Consider the following 15,175-nt stretch of genomic DNA (forward strand, 5'->3'; position numbering starts at 1 on the left):
TCCCCGACGACCAGCTGCAGCAACTGCTGAAGGAGAGGGTGAATCGAGTCAGTTTGCCAAGGTGGAAGCCATCCAGCTGGCCCTGGGCATTGCTGAACGAGAAAAGTGGCCAGTACTTTATCTCTATACTGACTCGTGGATGGTGGCAAATGCCCTATGGGGGTGGTTGCAGCAATGGAAGCAGAGTAACTGGAAACGCAGAGGTAAACCCATCTGGGCTGCTGCACTGTGGAAAGATATCGTTGCCTGGGTGCAGAACCTGGTGGTGAAGGTACGCCATGTAGATGCCCATGTACCCAAGAGTCGGGCCACTGAGGAACACCAGAACAATCAACAGGTGGATAAAGCGGCTAAGATTGAAGTGGCTCAGATGGACTTAGATTGGCAACATAAAGGTGAATTATTTTTGGCCCGGTGGGCCCATGACACTTCAGGCCATCAGGGCAGAGATGCAACATATAGATGGGCTCGTGATCGAGGGGTGGACTTAACAATTAACTCAATTGTATGCTGTTGCCTGTTATGTGGCACTTTTATAACCCACCAGCTAGATGTCTTCAGGTCACCAGCAACTGGCCCTGACTTCCCTCTGACCCTCATCCCAACAAAGAATGAACCTTGATGAAACCAGACAAGTTCTGTGTCTGGTTCAGCAGGCAACAATCCAACACTGCACACAGCCTCTCCTGCTCTGAAAGACTGTTACAAGAGGTGGATCCTGACATCATGGACTGGATGGATTCAGCAGCTTTCTAGGGATTGGTCCATGCACTAAGGAATGATTCTTTGTGTGTGTGGATGTATATATATATGAGTGATGGTATATTGAAAAATGTGAGATCTGAGCATGACGTGAATGGTATGGAATAAGGGGTGGATACTGTCCTGGGTTCAGCAGTAGCAGTCATTTTTCTCCTTAGTAGCTGGTGCAGTGCTGTGGTTTTGACTCTCAGCCTGAGAACAACGCTGATAACACTGGTGTTTTTAGTTGCTGCTCAGTAATGTTTAGTCTGACCAAGGACTTTCTGAGTCTGATGCTCTGCCAGGGAGGAGGGGAAGCCGGGAGGAAGCAGAGACAGGAAACCTGACCCAAACTACACAAAGAGATATTCCACACCACAGCACGTCATGCCCAGTACATGAACTGGGAGCAGTTACCTGGAAGGGACAGACTGCTGGTCGGGTCGGGCTGCGTATGGGTCGGCAGGTGGTGAGTGGTTGTATTCTCTTCCCTTATTTCCCCTTATCATTGTTATTATTGGTGGTAGCAGCAGTGATTTGTGTTACACCTTACTTATTGGGGTGTTCTTATCTCAACCCATGGGAGCTGCATTCTTTTGATTCTCCTCCCCATCCCTCAGGGAGTGGGGGGGGGGAAGGGGGAGGAGTGAGTGAGCAGCTGCGTGGTTCTGGGCTGTCGACTGGGCTTGAATCACGACACATCTCCTTTAGCAACTTAAGCGATGCATGTTGACCATAGTTTTAAAATACTTGTTTTATTAAATGTTTAAAATAACATAAACATCATATTAACAATTTTATGGCTGAGGTTCTCATAATTTGTGACTTTACCATTTTTATCTGATTTGAGAGCTCAAAAGATTACATCTTAACATTAGAAACTCTGTAATTAAGACTTGTAAGTTGTCTCATAGCTAACAAGAGAATAGAAATAGCAGATAGAACCATATAAACTTTGGACAGTGGGAGAATATGTATTTTACTATAAACTGGGGTCTGCCAAGATTTTATAAGGACAAGAAACTTTTTATAAGTAGTTTCATGTTAATCTGAACAAACCACTCAATTCATAGTAGACTTTTAAGCAGTAAAGTGGGATAGTACATCTTTAATTATTCCCCAAATATGCTTTTTTAATTATCTTCTTATTTATTAAGTCTGTACCACCTTCATACCAATATTTAGCACCATGAAATGGGATATTCACCATTTAGCTTCTGGGGAATGTACAGTATGTTATTTACTCTGCGCTAGAATAAAGGGTCCAATTGTTATGAAAGTTCATCCTTGCTTTCTGTGGTAGAACGTCAGTGCTGGAAGAGCAACAGCATGCTTTTGACCATGAAGCTGTAACTTATTTACAAACAAAAGAATGCCCCCCCTCCCTCTTTTCCCAGTTGCTTATTCATGATGATGATTTGATTAATAGTACTACAGGTTGGGTTTCCTTTACACTGGAAACCAGGGTAGGTTTTAGTCACTTTGTCTTAAACTGAACTGGACCAGTGCATACCAAACAAGCACAGCCTGGCATTTCAGTATGAGCCCCACTACTTTTAGCATCTCTGTATGCTGTATGAGAATTTTGGTGCTGAAAGATTAACTATACACACAGGCACATATAATCATGTTTTCTTAGAAAATGGAAAATAACACATTTCTTGAGGGGGTGGGTAATGGACCAAGAACGTGTAATATACCAGGATGTCTGTTACCCGCCTCCTACCAAGAAAGAATTGTATTTTCTTAACAAAGTTATTTGGATAGAGGGTGGATAGGTGGGAAATTTGGGGTTTTTTTTGGTAACAGACATGCTGGAGAGAAACAGCTTTGGTTGTCAGTCAAAAGGCAGTTTAAATTCACATTAATTTAAGGGATTTGGTGGGGTTTTTTGTTACTGCAATTTAATTTAAAAAAAGGTACTTAATTGCAAGCTGATGCCAACTGCTCATTGATATTCAGTGTTTCATTGCTTTCGCACAGCAGTTCATAGCTATAGCCTACAGACTAGTATATATGCATAGTATTAGCAAAACATTAGTACATTGGGTTCAACAGTGGTCCGTGTTATTTCTGAAGCAACACTGCAGGCTCCTGACACCGTAAGGGGGTAGATACACTGCAAGTCCATAGGAAATAAACAAATAATCCCATTATACTGTCTTGTGGCAGATATTTTCTTTTGTGGCTGTGCAGAATGACTGCCAATATTGTTCTCCATGCTGCCTGCTGATAGCTGGGGGAAGGATGGAGGAGCCTTTTAGTTCATAGGTTCTATTACAAGAAACCAAACTGACAACAAAATGCTGATGGAGCTCTTCCCCCTATTCCTTGGGAGGCAGAGTCTTGTGAGTTTGGCAGCGCATACTTCTCTGAATCCTTGAGTCTCCCTTATCTCGTTGAGCTGGATGCTCTGTGCCTAGCAGTGCTTCTGCTGTCTATGAGCAGAGGCTGCAGGAATGCTCCTCCTCCTTCCCTCTCCTCCCCGTAACACATGCTACCTCTGTACGGGAAGGAACCCCAACCTTGAGTCCTGCTTCAACCTTACAGGTATTAAAAGCTCTAGCCTTCAGCCATGAATAATATCCATTCCTGCTTGTGTTAATTTGTGCACCACAGGACCTCTGATTTAACTTAATACAGTTGTAATTCCTTTCTTTTGTCAAAGCTTGTGAGTATACATGAAAGAGTAAGAGAGAATAAGGAAGAAAAGAAGTGGCTGTCACTCGGTGTTTTCTTTGAGATATTTTCCCCAAGGCTTGGGTTTCTTCAGAGCACATACAAATACACTGAGGAGCACACATAAAACATCAAAGATAAGTTACTGCTTGAGGTGAGAGCAAGTTCTTATGCCAGGTCTAGCTCTCCATGATGACAGTCATAACTGGCACCCAAAGGCCATTTCCATGCATCAGTCTCTGCACTGAGGTTTTTCTGAAATATTTTTGTGGTTTGATCACTGGGAAACATCTCAAGCCACAAGAAAATGGATTAAAGATTCAGCTTTCACTGCATGTTATGTCTGTGTTAAGAAAAGCTAACAGTTCGATTCCCCTCAGGCAAGGCCAGAGCTCTGGAGTCAGCTGCTGGGAATACTGTGTGGGCTATGAAAGGTCTCCAGAAGAGCATATACCATCTGCAACAGCTATATGTCTGTAACATTCCAAGCAGCTCCTGCTGTTCTTTCAGGGCTGAATAGCAGCTTTGCTGTGGCTGTTAACTTTAGAGCTTTAAAACATGGTATCACCATTGTTCTGAATGAAACTGGAAGCATCTTTTTGCAGGTGCAGAAAACAGGTCCAGATAAACTCAGGTGAGTAAAGATACATCTCTGACTTGTTCAGACAATACAACCTGTGCAAATAACTGTGAATGCCTACAGGCATATGTGAGGAATGTGTGGCATGACTAACACTGGAAAAGGGAAGGCAGGACACTTTACTCATAGTAGAACAGACTGATCTAGACCAGATGTTGTAGGTATAGCAGGTCTGCAGTATTTGACTTTTTTTTCGTGAGACTCAAGCTTTTGTCTGTCATGTGCATACAGTAAGACTTACAATTCCTTTAGTTGTTGCTTCTCTTTGTCCATATGGCAGGCACTTAAAAAGACTTTCAGGATATGAGTTAAGATTATTTCCTAGTTTTTTTAATGGATGCTTGTTTCAGAATAATCTGCAGTTTTGTTTTGGTTTTTAGGCTTTCATACGAGAAGACTGGAAGCTGGCTGATGACCTGATTATGTACTTGAGGGAATGCAGTCTTTCTAGAGGAAACCCTACAGCAACCTGCCTCACCCCACCAAGGTAGCCACACTTCCTGCACAGCCAATTTAGCAAAGTATAACACAAATAACCTTCACCATGTACACTGCTGTGAAAGCACTGTACGTGAAATATCTGGTCCCCAGCACCCAAACCCATAGCTGCTAGTTTCCCAGGCAGTGACACCTTGCTAATGTGCAATGCACAGCACATACTGCCAGCTTTCTGAAGTTGTAAAAAACATAGCCAACAACCAGCACCGTTTCTTTTTCAACATATATTTTCAAGGCAAAAGCTTAGAAAATGTGCCTCTTTCTAAACTGGGTGCTTGACCTAATTAAGCATAGATCAGAAGTAATGTGTGACATACAGAGGGGCCTTTGCTGGGCCTTGCCACTCTGGACAGCATGTTTCTGGTCAGATTCTGCTGCAGGCATCCTTTGGCAATTGCTTGAAACTAGACATCTGGGGCATACGGGGGAAGATGAATTCCTTGCACCTCAAGAAAGACTTCTGAACTAGCTTGGAGGCCTAGGATATAAATATACTGTCATCATAACTTGTTCTTGCCTTCACTGCCAAAAACAAGTATAATTTTTTGAAGAATGCCAGCCTTGTAAATACTCTGCTGTTCTCAGCTCTCAAAAGAGCAACTGTGTCATTTTTTTGTGATGTAGTATTACTTTTTTCCAACAGCTAGCATGACACAAGACTAGAGAAACTGGATGCTGCATCATTTCAAAACCTAGCTGCTTAAAAGTCTGATAACCTTAAAGTGCTTATTCAGTGTTATCTGAATAAAAAATATTCCAGTATTAGATTTCACTTTGAAAAGCCGATAGCATGATAAATTTGTTGCTGTTGCACTAAGGCTATTGTTGCACCAGCTACTTTGAAGAAGGCTCTCTCTCTCTCTCCTCCCCCCAGGAATTCATACTTCACTAGGTGAAACAAGTATCTCCAACAGCTGTAAGCATTAGGAAGTCCTTGGCTTCTTCTCTAAACTGCAATGTAGGACAAAATGCATTACTTTCACAGCGCATGCCTGCTTTTACAGAGAAGTCATAGAATCATGGAATTGGTTAGATTAGAAAAGACCTTTAAGATCATTGAGTCCAACTGTTAACCTCAATGGAATCAGATTTCAGACTTCTTAATTCTTACTGACAGAGGCAGCAGCAGAACTGGCCTGACAGGATTTACTCCATACATGTCTTTCTTTACCCTTTTTTGCCAGGGGAAGTGATCAACTGTAAAGTGATTTAGCTGTAATGAAAGCAGGAAGAACAGTATCAGGCTGGTTTTTAAGCCACAGGGAGAAAGGTTTTCTGCAGATAAATCCAAGGGGGAAACAGACCTATTCCTCAAAAGCAATAAAGAGTTTCTGAATTCTTCTTCAATATTTTAAGAAGGCTTGTCTTCATTCTTGGAGTAAATAACAGCAATTTTTCAAGCCCCAAAACTGTCCCAAGCAAATGTGGTAAATGCAAGAGCAAGAGATTTTTTACAGACTGCAACCTTAACCGCAGAGAGAAAAAATACCTCTCCATAAGAAAGCAGCTTGTGGGTGAGTAGCATTAACACAGGTACATGGATTTTATGTACGTCTTCAGTTATGGCTTGAAATCAGTCCTCAGTAACAGTATAAGACAAGATCTGAAAACTGTTCAGTGTGGTCACTGACTTAGTGAACTGATCTTTTTCCCTCTAAGTTTAAAAAAACTGAAAAGGTAAAATCATGATTTTCAATAAGGTACCATTTCACTGAATGAGAATGAAGGAATAGCCTCTTTAGGAAGACCTCTTACAGGTTAAATTTCCTTGGCTGGGTCTTCCCTGATGGTATCCTTTTCTTTCTAAGTCTGTACGCTTTAAATTTACCTCTTCTGAGGAAGAAATGGAATTAAGATAACCTAAGTAGTACATGGGAAGACACTGACTTTGGTTAATCCTTACTTCTGCTCATCAGACTCTAGATGAATGGTCCCAGCTTGACCTGTTCCTAAAGCTTCAGTTATGGCTTTAAAAATTGGCCTGGTCCTATGGAAGAAAGACCACCATGTATTAAAGCGTTAGTTAAAATTAAGAAGGTGAGTAATAAATGCACAATAAATGCAGGCTGCTGTTGGAGGGATTGATTTTTCTGCTGCTTTCAGACCCCGATGCCCATAGTTGCTGATTAGAGGAGATGGAGGGTCCTTCTGAAAGAGGCTGGTTGCGGATGGATGGCTTCAGTGCCTGAGGGTGCTGGATGCCCTGAAGTAGGAAAGGAACTTGTAGCAGAGGCTCACCACAAAGTACCAGATGTTTCGAGCCATCTGTGACCTTGCAATGAAGATGCGCCAGATGATCACAAGAAGGGTGGTGTTGAATGCATATCGGATGTTCCTCAGCCTGAGAAAGAGAAAGAGGCATCTTATGGAGGAAGACAAAAACAACAAAGAGCTTACCATATTGCTTCATTTGCTACAGGTAATTCTGTAAGAAATCCTGTTTACAAGTGGCCCTTGGGCTTTTTGCCATTCCTATTTTAGTGAAGACGCCATGCCTAAGATGTCCCTGCCAAGGACACTGTTGAAGTTAGAGTATAGTGAATAGTTATTGGTATGGGTGGAATATCTGTATTGCAAGTCTCTCGTGTTCTGTGTACAGTCAGTATGACTGTTTTTCTGGTTTGAAATAAGCATTTTTATTTTATGATAGTCTAGGTCCAATACTTTCTGTTTTGATTTGGTATATTGGTCTTTATTCATTTGCAGGATTGGTAGCAGGCTAGAGGGCCTTTGCAGGAGATGATGAATAAGGTTCTTCCACTTGGGCAGAACCTTATTTTTAATGCTGGGAAATTACTCAATAGTCAGAAACAGTCTTCAATTTTGCAGTAACTGCAGAACAAGGGTTTGCGGGGGGTGGTTTACACCATATATTTAAATGGTATTACTGGATCGTTAATCATAGACTTAATTAGGTTGGAAAAGACCTTTAAGATATCCCAGCACTACCAAGTCCACCATGTTGTCCTCTTTCTGTCATGCAAAGTTTCTGCAGTTCTTCAGTTCTCACTTTCTCAGTGTCTGACCAAGGGAAGAAAGCTTCATACCTAATGTCCCCAAGACTGGTTTAATTTTTGTAAGAGTCTTTTGGTAAATTTTCTCACTGCACTATACCACACTGCTTGTTTGGACAAGGTACTGGCCTATTACAGAGGTTCTTATAAATCCTTAAAAAATTACCCGTGAATGAAGAATGTGTTTAGGGTTCCTTGCTACACCAACAGACTGTTTTATGCTTCTAGCATTTACAGTGCAGTAGAATGGTTTTCTTGAAGGAAACAACCATGCTCTTAGATAAGAGAGCTGCTCCTTGTGCCGTTGCCTGTACTTCTCAGTAAAAGGGTTGGACAAGACAGGAAGAGCATAATCTTTAACTGAATAGGAGGACAATCTCAAATTGCTCATTCAGGCTTTCTTAAACTATCACCAGGCATTGAATGCATAAGTGTTAGCTCTTCACTGATTTTGAGAAGTTTTGCCCATTCCCCCCCAAGGAATTAGAAATTTCAGTTTTACAATGAAATTTAAAATCATACAAATGCTTAAAGTTTTTATGCAACATCTTTAAATTGCTAAAACCTTCAAGGAGCTTAAGAAAACCTAAGTCTCACCTGTATTTTTTTGTTATAATTCTAAATGACCAAGAGCATCTGAATTCATGTATTCCTTTTATGCATTGTAACTTTGTTACTTGGTCATCCTCTGGGAAGGCATAGTATCTAGCCCCTGATCATTAGTGTCATCCTCTTTTTCTTACAGGATGGAAAAACGAAATCCTGACAACCCTCTCCTGTAAGAAATAAGCTATGCTGTGTTATTCAACAATAATTATTGCAATGTAACCAGAATAATTTTCCTCAAAAGCCGCTGAAGGTAGCCAGGAGCTCTTGTCCTTGTCACTGGGTATGACTTACTTTCGTAAGTGCTGCTTTGCTGCTGGAATGCCCGCCATGTCCTCATTTAGCAAGTACTTCTTAGCGCCTAGGCAGTAGCTTTCAATGTATTCTGACCAGTGCAGCTGACGAACATCAAAGTTGTATAACTGGGATTTAAAAACATAGAGCAGAAGTTAAATGGCAGACTTCAAAACAAGTTCACTGTAAGCACTTCACTGACCCCTGTTCCTGACAGGGCCCTCTCTCTGAATGACGCTCTTAAAGCCACCAAGTTTCCAAGAAGACATGGGTACCAACACACTGTATTTTACAGCTGTCCATTAATGTCATACCCAGATAGGAATCTGGGCAAAGTAAGCAGAAATTCAGTGCTAGCTGCTAGAAAATAAAGATAAGTTTGTCCTTCAGGTGGCAATTTTTGCATAAGTACATGTATCTGTACACACACACACAAAACTGTGGAAGAAAAATGGCATTCCACTCAGGTAAATGGATTTGTATGAAAACCTCCATGCAGTTTTTAATGTGTCACTAGAATTATGTGTAAATAACTAAATGGGACATTGCAACAAGAAGTGGCTCCGCATCAGCAGGACTCTCTGCTGTGCTGAACTCTCAAGAGCTAGATCAATAGAAGTCCAAGAAATGGTTTACTCTGGTGTTTGGCACGAAGATATCTCATTGCAGAGCTGATTACCCAGTTCATTTCAGATGCTTATGCTGGAAAAAATGTTAGCAAGCTCTCAGGCACTTGTCTGTCCATTAAAGCAAAGAAAGCATTTGTAAAGAGGAGGAGTTTTTGTTGCAAATTTTTTACTATTATTCTTATCATCATTATCATTATTATTATTTAATGAATGAGTGAAGTGAATGGCATTTCTTATCTACAGGGTCTTAAAAGGGAAGATACTCAGAAAAATCCCATTCCAATCTAGGCTTAGGTGCAAGAGCTTTGGTATCAGACCAGCAATAGCTTGAACAGATGGGTACTAGCAACTATGTAGATCTTGATGCCTTTGTCAAGTATGTGTAGACATGTGACCTGCCCATAAACTCCCTAGCTTCAGTACTGCTCACAATGCAGCAGTGGCAACACTGGATGCGGTGCATCTCACAAAGTTCTCAGCTTGGTAAGCCTGAAACTCTTTTGAGCTTGCACCAAGTCCTTGATGCTGTATTTTTTTATTTACCTGCCTCAAAACTAGCTCCTATCATAGCACTGAGTTTCCCTCTACATCTGCTGTAGTGACAGCAGCGCCACTGCCTTTAGAAGTTAGAATTTGCTGCATGTGCTTCCCCTGCAGACTAGGGAAGAAAACTCTTGATTCTACTACTGGGAGTCTGCAGAAGAATTTCATTATGTGAGACCAGTTTGATGTGAATGCCTACGTATCTCTTTGCAAGGACCAAAGGTGCATTCACGCTTATTACAACGCTACTCTATTCCTTCAGGCTTTCCATTAGAATCCCATTCCTAAGGAGTCAATAGTTTCAAACCTTTGACTACAACAGAGCTTGGCATCCTGCAAATTAATGGCTCTCTGGGGACTTGAATAAAACAGGAACTTTTTTCATATTGTTCAGGGTAAGATACTATGTGTTAATTAAATTTCCCTGTGCAGTGCCCATTAAAACAAATGTGGTTGAAAATGTCAAAATCTTTCAAGTCATTTCCATCTAGATCACCCATCACAACTGGAAAGACTTCAGTGATTGACCTGTCTTGGAAGGAAGAGCAGTACACCTCAGGAGAAGACACTCTCCTGTAATAAATGGAAGGTTCCTGTTAAGTTTTTTTAATGAAACAAGGAGGAAATAAATTATTTCGGGTTAAAGTCAATTCCAGTTATCTGGATGTCATTTGAAAGCTCCACAATACACCAAAAAGAACTGCTGCAGATTAAAAGAACTGGAGATTAGCGATCCATATTTATTACCTTTTTGTCCTCTGTGTTGAGGTGACTCATTAACATATTCATATTCTCTGAAGACCAATCCCAGGACTGGGTGGAAAAATACTGCAGGAGTGTCATAGACTTGTGCAGTCGATTGATAATCTTCATCATTCTGAAACAAGAGGCATGTCGGAGGTGGACAGGAAGTCTGACATTATGCAAATGCTGTCGGTTTGCTCTGTAGGTGTTTTCACCAGTCCAGATTAATAGACATTTCAATTTCTGATGAGCACTGCACTGGTGCTGAGAACTTGCTCAGCAACACTACCTGCTCCAGCTGAGGTCTTGAGCCTACAGTCATCCAGCTTTTATTCTTGGCTCAAACATGGGTGCAAAAATGCATTTCCCAGGGCAAGCCTAATGCCTAACTTACTGAAGTAAACAAGGGTTGGAGGCCACGTCTGCAGCATGTACCATCTGTGAGATGGAGCCCATCTGAACTATTATGAAGTCTGCACAGCAGACAGCAAAACCACAAAGGTATACTGCTTGCCTCCTGAGGTGACTACTTCTTTTTCTACCATGGGCCCATCCTTCTAGGCTGTCAAGGTCACTCTGAAAAGCATCCCTTCCATCTAGAGTATCAACCACACTACCCAGTTTGGTGTCATGCTTTTCATGTCTTTGGGCTTCTTTGATATCTCTCTCTCAAAAAATAACTTTTTATTAAAGGGCATTCCCCTCCCTGTATAATATTGTGGCAGTCTGGAGTATTTTTTGTGACCTTGAAAATCATGCAAGTCCATTAGATTTTATTCTGGGGGGAGTGGGTAGGGTGGGGTCTGAATGTCTTCCTGGAGTGTGAGCGTCCTGGTAAAGATGAAAGCTGCTTTGGGCGCAGAGCTGCTTAACAGGAACTTTGTAAATGTAGCTTCAGGTCTCATGTGTCTTGGCCTTTTTTCTGTTTCTCATTTTTCATATAAAAGGGGGTGACAGTAATGCTGTCGCACCTTGCAGGATTATTTTACAGTTGTCCCAATGGTCATGAGTATAAAAGGCCTTTGGCACTTGTGTAATGTACAGTGCTCAGTCAATTTTGAGAGACCACCACATTCTCTCAGACTGGATACGGGCAAGAGAAAGCATTAAAAGGCTGATTTCTGTGGCAAACAGAGCGGCTTTCATGAGAGGTTTCGAGCTGCCCGGAGGGTTACACAATTGCTGTTGACAAATAAAAGGCAGCAGTCTGGTAAGAATGGTGCCAGGCTGGGCTCTCACCATGCAGATGTGACTGCCACAATTATAAGCACTAAGCACAGAAGACGACATAATGAGTACATCAGTTCAGAGGAGAACTGCTCAGTTTACCCAAAGTGAATTGAAAGATCCCTAAAACCTCCTAGGCACTCCTACTCAGCATTAAAGTGCTTTTCATTTTAGAAGCAAGCACACCATCAGATGAAGGGAACCTTCATTCTGAATAATTATGTGCACATTGATTGAATGCAGTTTATCTAAACTACTTTAAAATTACCACAGATTAATTTTCCTCATTATGCCTGTGTAGGCAAGTATGATGAGACAAAGCTTTGCGAATTATTTTAATACCTTTTAGGAACCTGGGAAAGAGAGTATATGACTAGACTGCAGAGATCTGAGGTTGCCCCTCAAACTGGCTCCCCAAAAGCCATGAGGGTATTTAAAGAGCTTAGGGGTAATGGAATCTGTCAGAAAGAAATTATAAGAGAATCAACTGTGTGTCCCTACTTATGTTTTGAAAATAGGTATCCACATGGCCTCCTCTCAATGCGGGCAGAATAAGCTGTGACTGTAGATCTATCCAAAGCAACATTTCTGAGTGGCTAAAAGTAAGGGTAAAAAGAGAAGTGAAGCACCTGAAGAGGTGTGTATGAAAACCATGTTTCATGTTAACTGACTGAACTCAAATGTGACGACATTCAAAATACTGACTAATTTGGATGAAGAAGTGGTCTACTGAAAAACATCAACAAGCTTTTCTGTAGCCTCAGAGAGGCTATGGGAAAGATTTCTTATACAAAATCTCATTCTCCACCATGAAGGAAGTGGGAGTTATTAGTTGTCACTTCACAGCCTTATTAGTTACACTTTGAAAGGCATCCTGTCTTCTAGAAAGCTGTTGACAGCAATGATTTCTTTATTTGCTCCCATACTGAGCCTTGCATGAGCAGGCTCTCAGGTACAACAGACTGCCCCAGGAGACTACTAATGATATAAAACACATTATTTCCCATGTCGTGGATGGATGCGCAGCAATAACAGTAAGCCATTCAGGGAAGTTTTGCTACACATCTAGCAATTTGTGAAATGATCTAACGCTTAAAGTAAACTTCTCAGGAGAGCCTTCTGAAGCTGAAGGAGATAACTCCTGTACCTACCCTTTGGTATCAGCATGTGATAACCACAGATCTGAAGACGATCAGGGACTCCAGGCTGAGGCAGTTCATTCTCAGAAATTGGAGATCTGCTCTCCATAACAGTGGCAGGCATGCAGGAGGCTGAAGGCGTGTGGTTTCTTACCTGGGCTTTCTCCCTGTGAGCCTCATGTACAGGTCATAGAGTATGGCTGGAGCCTTGTGACTGACAGTTATCCAGTACTGGTTTATCAAGTAGTTGGACGTCAAGTGAGCATTGGGTGTTCGGAAGGCCTGCTCCAGCGGGTTCCTTTTGAATGTGGACATAACATACTGCTCTGTAAAAGAACAGGCATTTAACTTAAAATCAGGGACTTAGTTGAGCACAACCATACCAACATGCTGGAGTAAAGCCCAAGTTACAGAGCTTAACATCTTTACTCTACAGTTCCACAAACTTTGTAACCACGGACTGGAGAAGGTCATCTCATGGCCCCTTCTGGCATTAAAATTGATGACTCCATCTCTATTGCCTATTTGAAACACAATCTGACTCTAGACTTAGCATCAGCAAACAAAAAATTCCTTATCAAAACACCAAAATGTAATGGAAGAAAAGCATGCAGTTGTAGCCTCAAATGCTTCAAAACAAGGAACTGCAGTTCTGCTTTCACCTGCAGCAGAGCAAATTGGTAAGTGTTAACATATCATCACATCACTGAAGGCAAAAGTTGATCTGCTAGCATAAAACAAAAATGACATTTCTAATTTTTAATCTGATTTTCTAAATGGCTGATGTCAAGATTAGTCTGAGTCAGAGACCATGGTTTAGTGGTGGACTTGCAAACATAAAGTGCTGCTTCTAAGACTTCACTGTATCCTTTCAAACCACATCTGACCCACAACACCAAATACCTCAGCCTGTTTTCAGATGGGCCCTGAATGCACTAAAGCAGTAAACTGTCTTGGATTTTTAACTTAAAAACTAATAATAGAGTAGTAATCTTTCATTCCTTTTTTATGCTAAGGCACAAATATGTTGGGTCTGATTCTGAGCTCTTGCAATACCAGAGAAGTGGCATCTAGATGTGCCTATCTGGGGCATTTACATATTGCAGAGGCTTAATAGAACTGCAGGATTTCAATATCAGACTATCATCCTAGGGACTGATAAACAGATGGTGCTCCTATTCCTGAGCACCAGTGAGCTCAACAAAGAAGAATATGTGGGCTTTTTCTACTTAAAAAAAAAAAAGAATTTGAGAGTTACAACACCAATCTGTGCTCATATTCTAGTTTACTCTCTAAGCTTATGTTACAAATAGAAAATCAGATGAAAATTTGCAAGTCACAAGAAACATCCAGATCATCCTCAGATAAGCAGATTCCAATCATAATATTCAGACAGTAGTCTCATGTATCCGTGGTCGGCTCATTACTGCACTTCAAGTAGTGACTTGCTTTTTTCAAGTAACAGCAACTAGAGGAGACTTTTTAGCTGACTTTAGACAAACTTTTAAAATAATACAATTTAGTTTTAGTGCAAATTCATTGTTATTTTTTGCGTCCTTATGCTGCAAATTTAATGGCTTCTCCTGAAACTCATCTTGCAACTGAACAGCAGTACTGACTGCCATTCCTCCTGATTCATGTAGCCACACTGCAATGGTGTGGTTATATTGTGGTCATCTTGTGGGCTGAGGTATGGAAATCTTATCCTTTGCAGCATGTTCTCTCAAAATGGCAAGGATTAGCTACAAACTCCTGTTTAAACTTTCCCAGGTAGTGTGCCTGGCAGCGAGCGTTTGCTGGAGCAGTTTTGGATATTTTGGAAAGGTGTTTATTCCTGGCAATAAGCAGTTTGGGATGGGCTGCTAGGAAGGAAGCCATTGTCTTGGCCCAGCTCTAGGCAGAGTTTGTGTCTGTCAAAGCAGAGTGTGAGAGTTTCTTTCCTCTGGGTTAGCAGCATTGCTATTTACTACAATTATACTTTGTCAAAGTCATAGCTGGCTTAAATGTAGAGATCTGCTCCCAGTTTGGAGAGGGCTGTGTATCTCTGGCTATTCAAGTAGTTCATGGATCAGAAAAGCAATCCCATGCGCTCTGCTACTCATTCCCTTAAGGAATTTTCTCCAAGAGGCACTTTAAATCCCAGTTTATTTATAAACTCTCATCTGCTTATCAATATTTAAGTTAATTTAGTTTCATTTGATCACTTCATTCCATAATAGAACCCTACTAGTTTAACAGGAAACCACTGATATTTTGGAACTGTGATTCTTTTTTTTTAATGTTGTCTGCAGCATATAGTTATAGCTCTGTTTATTCAAATCCTGCTGTTAATATACTGAAGATCTACTTTTCAGTTGTAAACTGGTTGAGAAGGTTTTCTTTTGCAACCATGTTAAAGACATTACTGACTCCCTTTTCTCT

At 41.1% G+C, this 15,175-nt stretch overlaps 1 protein-coding gene across 1 annotated transcript in view; it reads right to left on the minus strand.

Annotated features, from left to right (window-relative positions):
• Window positions 1–1,477: 1,477 nt before the first annotated feature.
• Window positions 1,478–15,175, minus strand: part of FAR2 (fatty acyl-CoA reductase 2) — a 76,468-nt gene continuing 62,770 nt past the window's right edge. Inside the window, exons 8-11 of the mRNA XM_057426235.1 lie at window positions 12,909–13,080; window positions 10,392–10,521; window positions 8,473–8,600; window positions 1,478–6,899 (exon numbers count right to left, since the gene is read on the minus strand). Coding sequence (XP_057282218.1) covers window positions 6,737–6,899; window positions 8,473–8,600; window positions 10,392–10,521; window positions 12,909–13,080 — 593 coding nt within the window. The 3' untranslated portion in view covers window positions 1,478–6,736. The remainder of the gene's footprint in view (window positions 6,900–8,472; window positions 8,601–10,391; window positions 10,522–12,908; window positions 13,081–15,175) is intronic.

The sequence above is a fragment of the Pezoporus wallicus genome, unplaced genomic scaffold (genome assembly GCF_028554395.1).
Source record: "Pezoporus wallicus isolate ANWC-B61680 ecotype Strahan unplaced genomic scaffold, APGP_CSIRO_Pwel_v1 scaffold_3294, whole genome shotgun sequence".
NCBI lineage: Eukaryota > Metazoa > Chordata > Aves > Psittaciformes > Psittacidae > Pezoporus > Pezoporus wallicus.